This window comes from Nansenia antarctica (assembly GCF_963989245.1).
Source record: "Nansenia antarctica genome assembly, chromosome: 3".
In the NCBI taxonomy this organism is placed as follows: Eukaryota; Metazoa; Chordata; class Actinopteri; order Argentiniformes; family Microstomatidae; genus Nansenia; species Nansenia antarctica.
In genome coordinates this window covers 68,706,976-68,713,488 of record NC_137688.1, presented here as the reverse complement: position 1 = coordinate 68,713,488, position 6,513 = coordinate 68,706,976, and the positions used below count along the sequence as shown (strand labels likewise).

The 6,513-nt window shown below is 45.6% G+C and overlaps 1 protein-coding gene across 1 annotated transcript in view; it reads left to right on the top strand.

The window, feature by feature from the left end:
- The window catches only part of LOC308154308 (condensin complex subunit 3-like), a gene marked incomplete at both ends in the record, with an annotated part of 25,339 nt that extends 19,042 nt beyond the window's left edge, over positions 1-6,297 (top strand). The window contains 2 exons of the mRNA XM_080527472.1: positions 5,002-5,077; positions 6,171-6,297. Coding sequence (XP_080383598.1) covers positions 5,002-5,077; positions 6,171-6,297 — 203 coding nt within the window. The remainder of the gene's footprint in view (positions 1-5,001; positions 5,078-6,170) is intronic.
- Between the last annotated feature and the right edge of the window lie 216 nt (positions 6,298-6,513).

The window sequence follows — 6,513 nt, the reverse complement described above, 5'->3', positions numbered from 1 at the left end:
CACACATACATACACACCCAGCCACACATACATACACACCCAGCCACACATACATACACACCCAGCCACACATACATACACACCCAGCCACACATACATACACACCCAGCCACACATACATACACACCCAGCCACACATACATACACACCCAGCCACACATACATACACACCCAGCCACACACACATACACACCCAGCCACACATACATACACACCCAGCCACACATACATACACACACAGCCACACATACATACACACACAGCCACACATACATACACACACAGCCACACATACATACACACCCAGCCACACACACATACACACACAGCCACACACACACACACACAGCCACACATACATACACACCCAGCCACGCACACAGCCACACATACATACACACTCAGCCACACATACATACACACACAGCCACACATACATACACACCCAGCCACGCACACAGCCACACATACATACACACCCAGCCACGCACCCAGCCACACATACACACACATTCACACATACATACACACACAGCCACATACACACCCAGCCATGCACACAGCCACACATACACACACATTCACACATACATACACTAATCAGAAAAGCCACACAAATCACACAGGACCCCTCTCACCCCCTCCACCAATCATTTCAGCCACTTCCATCAGGCCGCCGTTATAGAACTCCACTGGCCCGGAAAAACACATATAAAAAATCATTCATTCCCACTGCAACCACCGCCCTGAACATTTTAAAATAGGAAGCACACTGCATTTTAGCTTTTTAAATCATAATACTGTTTTTATTACTATTATTTTTAAATGACTAGACTTTTTAAATAGGCACTACATAAACACTGTTATATCTGTCTGTTTTTATTGTATGTATTAATTAGGGATGTCCCGATCCGATACTGATATCGGATATCGGCACGATATTGGACCTGAATGCTGGATCGCGGATCGCACCAGAAAAAAAAAAGGCTCCGATCCGATCCTACTGTCATGCGCAGTCAAACGTATGTGTATAAGCGATGAGGGAATGAAAACAGTGAACAGAAACGCGTGTCGCAGAAATGCTTCACGCGAGTCCTATATGCGCTTAAAATGCGCATAGCGCTGTTTACTTCCGGTTTCATTACAAAGAGGTTAACTTTATATGTGCCTGACGTCTAACAACATTCAAATTACTCTAACTTCATATTTTTTCGGATTTCAATGTATGACACATCATTTGAAAGCTTATGATCCGTAGTTTCAATCCACAACACGTCGCATTTGTTGCTTTAATAAAGGCTGGCAGTCTTTAATTTAACTGTTGTTGGTGTGGACTATATACTGGGGAGGTATTTGTTATTATTCAGGGGTCAAAAAATGTATACAAATATCGGATCGGTATCGCAGATACCCGAAGCCCAGGTATCGGTATCGGTATCGGTAGTGAAAAAGTGGGATCGGGACATCCCTAGTATTAATGTATGTGACCTATGTGTGTTTTAATGTGGAAACTGTATTCTTGAGCTGCACTTCTGCCTGTCAAAGGTACCGTATTTTCCGCACTATAAGGCGCACTTAAAAGCCTTTAATTTTCAAAAAAAACGACAGTGCGCCTTATAACCCGGAGCGCCTTATATATGGATCAATTGGTTAATTTGTTGATCCATACTGGTTGTACACGGCGCTCAAGGCGCTCTGTCAAAATGTTTCAGTACGACTGGTAAACTACAAAGCCGCACCACTTGCAGCATTACGGTAATCAGTAAACACCGGTATTCATAGCTTTCATGTGACGTCACAGCATAGTGGAAACGCCCACCTGACGGGCAAAAGGCACTTTTTGCGGGCAAAACCCACTTTTTGCGGGTTAATAACTTTGATTTCCCGTGGGTTAGGAAAATAATTCCAACGTGTCCGGAAAGAGGAGACGCCAGGGAATCCAAAAGTTTTTGAATGGAGTCGATCCTCCACTCCTATCACCGTGGACACAGCAAGGAGCGAATTCCCGGGTAGAAATATCCCCTTGACCCGCTGTCAGCGGGAGTTCCGTCCAGCAGCGGTAGAACTCCCGAACGCCCGGTTGATCGAGTTTCGTATTAAAAGTATATGTTCTCGGGGTGTCAGCGCGGTGTGTAAGGGCTCAAAATGACCGTATACTGATGGCGAATTTAGAGAAATTAAAACTGTGTTTGTAGCACCTCCATAGCCGGTGTTATTCACGGTCAAAGCCGGTCAAGGAGGCACCCTTTGCGGCTTAATAACTTTGATTCTCCGGGGGTTACGGTAAAAATTCCAACGTGTTCGGAAAGAGGAGAAACCAGGGAATCGAAAAGTTTTTGAATGGAGTCGGTCCTCCACTCCTATCACCGTGGACACAGCAATGAGCGAATTCCCGGGTAGAAATATCCCCTCGACCCGCTGTCAGCGGGAGTTCCGTCCAGCAGCGGTAGAACTCCCGAACGCCCGGTTGATCGAGTTTCGTATTAAACGTATATGTATACAACAACCTGTAGCGAATACCCTGGCAATCTAACAATTATATTAGAGTGTATAATGCATAAACTGGGCATAGTCATGGTCTTTGCTTGGCTGGCTGGCTGGCTGCATTAACCTGTTGTTGTTACTTGTATGTTCATTACGTTACTTCAAATGAATGCCCCCTAAGTCAAATCCATCAACTGAAGATAACTCGTGAGTTTAGAATGAGAAGGTTCTATCTCCGTTTAGAATGATAAGGTTCTATCTCCGTTTAGAATTATAAGGTTCTATCTCCGTTTAGAATGATAAGGTTCTATCTCCGTTTAGAATGATAAGGTTCTATCTCCGTTTAGGGTAGTTCAGAGATATTGAGCGTCAAAGTTTTTACATTCCATTATGTTTTGTGAGATGGAACCTTTGTATTTTATTAACCGTTTGCGTCCACTCGCCATGTTGCTATGATACTTTTTGCCCGTCAGGTTGGTGGTTGCTAGGGAAGAAACCACGTGACTGAAAGCTATGAATACTGTGCTTACTCACAGTCCCACACAAGAAGACTAAACAGAGTTTCCGAGGGAACAAAGTGAGATTCTTGGTGCTTTCAACTTGAAGTTTTAAAGTACCCACTCGATATAATAAACAACAGTTTAACGATCACTAAACACTTATCATTTGTGTATTGGATTCATTATTCTCGTTTGCCGGAGGCTACCGGTAAGGGAGGGTTGACTTGTAAACATAGTTTCGTTTTAGCTCGTGTTCAAAAGCAAGAACTGTGTGTTCATCTAGTTATGTGTAGTTATGTGTTTTTAGCATGTCGATGTTCTCCCAGTATGTTGTCATGTTATTAAAATACAGTTTAGACCTTCGTAGCGATGTGTTTTGTTAGCTGTTAGCCGCTAGCAGCGTTTGTTGTGGTTTGGTCAGAGTCACTTTTCTCCCATTCAGTGTTTGAGGTGAACCAACATTCAAATACGCCTGTCGTGTTCAATCTTTCTCTGATTTGAATGTATGACACATCATTTGAAAGCTTACAATCTGTAGTTTAAGCATGTGTAAAAACTGAAAAAGTACGTTGCACATTTCACCAGGAGCTGTCACATATTGGTTGTTGGTTATAATTGTATAGCCTATTGGTTGTTTTCTGGTGTTGTTTTGCTCTGTTTGTAGTCTACTTGATGTATTTTTATCAGCTGTTAAATCACCACAGCGGTTAATCCACTAATAGAGATAATAGCAGATTGAAAATGCTTGTAGCTAACTACTCTATATCTCGTGGTTGCAGCTATTGCGAATTGCTATTCACGCGAGTCAGCTGTGAATCACCGCAGGTCCTTGACGCTTGTTGCAAAAATGGATGACGAACGGCTGATACTTGAGGTGGAAAAATATATATTTTTGACAGTGGAGCAGGTAGAACGTTGACGGTGACAACGCTCAGGTGGTGCTTGGACAACGGGAAGTTGACACAACACCGATAGAGAGGTGACGCAACGCAGTAGGTGGAGCTTGGGCGTAACGCAACCCCAGTCAAACTTTGACTGCAGTATCTATTCTATGCGCCTTATAATCCGGTGCGCCTTATAATCCGGTGCGCCCTGTATATGAAAACAGTTCTAAAATAGGCCATTCATTGAAGGTGCGCCTTATAATCCGGTGCGCCTTATAGTGCGGAAAATACGGTACATACACACCAGACACACCCAGCCTCTGGCTTTTCAGCGTAACAGGAGTGTTTCCCTCTTTCCTGTCTGACAGGAAGTACACAGCTACTCAGACAGGAAGTACACAGCTACTCAGACAGGAAGTACACAGCTACTCAGACAGGAAGTACACAGCTACTCAGACAGGAAGTACACAGCTACTCAGACAGGAAGTCCACAGCTACTCAGGCTACTCTCCTCCCTTAACACCATGATGCTGCTTTATGAGGACGCTCCTCAGTGGAGTAGAGAAATGCCCTATGGGCCTCACTAAGCTTCCCTCAACCCCCCAGATACAGCTCTGCTCATCTAGGGAGGAAATACACAATCAGGATGTGTGTGTGTGTGTGTGTTACGGTACATGTGGGAAAACGGTACATGTGGGAAAACTAGGGTTAGGGTTAGGTGCTAGGGTTACTTGGTACATGCTGGCATGTCGAACCCTAATTCTAACCCTACCCCTAACCCTAATCCTAACCCTAACCGTAGCACCCTACCCCTAACCCTAATCCTAACCTTAACCCTAGCACCTAACCCTAACCCTAGTTTTCCCACATGTACCGTTTTACCACATGTACCGTAACACATACATATATATATATATATATATATTCAATTGAATGGGGAAGTGTGTGGTGTATATTTATTTATTTACTTATTTTCTTACTTCCTGATCTTCAGAGACGGCCAACGAAGACCCGGCCAAGTCTGTGAAGAGGCCCAGGAGAGGTGATGATGTCATACACACACTCAAATGACTCGGTCGGAGCTAACTGTTGTATAATAATAGTGAATAACAGGATGTTGGCGTTGTGTGTAGGTGCGGGCCAGAAGAAGACCACCACCGCCAGGGGGGCCAGGAAGCCCAGCAGGACTGCAGAGTCCTCAGAGGAGAGGTGAGCCTGCTCTCTACCAATCAACACTTCCTGGGTCTGCTTCATCAGTTTCTCTGGGCCACACAGACCCAGTCAGTCATGCTGCGTTCAAGCACTCCTCTGAAATAGGACGGTCTGTCCTACATGTCAGACTGCAGCCTCCTGAGTTCAGCTCTCCGTCAACCATAACCCAGTCATGCTGCCTTCAACAGGGTATCCGCGGTGTCTTGAAAAGTATTCAAAGTTGCTAAATCAATTTTGGGACAATCAAGACCCTTAATAAGTATTAAAAAAGTCTTATCACGATTTTATGAGGTCTTGAATTTTGTAGGTATTTTTCTGAATTAGACTGTCCAAAGAGTTTGAGTCCTAAAAACTTTGAGTACAAGTTCGTGAATGTATTAGTTTTATTAAAAAAACAAAAGATGAACCGGAAATTGTGTTGTATGATGGTGGTCTAGTAGTCTATTGCAAACTAAAACTGTTAAGTTAAAGGTGTCAGTGATGTAAACGGTTACAGCTCGAAGTGGCGGTGAGGTCTGGAAAAATATTGACAAGGTCTTTAAAAAGTCTTAGAAAGGCATTGAAATTAACCTCAAGATTCCTGTATACACCCTGTTCAAGCACTCCTCTGAAATAGGACGGTCTGACATGTCAGTCTGCAGCCTCCTGAGTGAGCCTCTCTGAGCCGTGTCTGAATCAGCCGCTGAGGAGATCTGAGGACAGTCCAACGCTACATCTGGACAAGGGGGGGGGGTCTTGAGGTCTTGAGTTTCCGAGGAGCACTTGAACGCACCGTTATTGTTTGTTTTATTCCCTTCTATGTTTGTGGATCATAACTTAATAGCTATAGCACAATGTGGGTTTGTTTTGTTCTCTGACTCTCTGTCTCACCCCTCCCTCCCTCTCTCCCTCCCTCCCTCTCTCTCTCCCTCCCTCTCTCTTTCTCCCTCCCTCTTTCTCCCTCTCTCTCTCTTTCTCCCTCCCTCTTTCTCCCTCTCCCTCCCTCCCTCTCTCTCTCCCTCCCTCTCTCTCTCTCTCCCCTCTCTCTCCCTCCCTCTCTCTCTCCCCCCCTCTCTGTCTCCCCCCCTCCTCTCTCTCCCTCCTCCCCTAGTGATGGAGAGAATGTTCCAGACTCGGTGCCTGCGGCTCGCCCGTCCCGCCGGGCCAAGACGGCGGCGCTCGAGAAGACCCGCCTGGACCTCAGCGCCCTCATCAACCAGGAGGCCAACACCTCCTAGGGAAAGGTCATAGGTCATAAGGGGAGAGGAGAGGAGAGTAGGGGAGAGGAGAGGAGAGGAGAGGAGAGGAGAGGAGAGGAGAGAGGGGAGGAGAGAGGAGAGGAGAGAGGAGAGGAGAGGAGAGAGGGGAGGAGAGGAGAGAAGAGAAGGGAGGAGAGGGGAGGGGATGAGTTGAGGCTGTGGACGGATCACAAATATCTTCTGACTCCCTGTCTC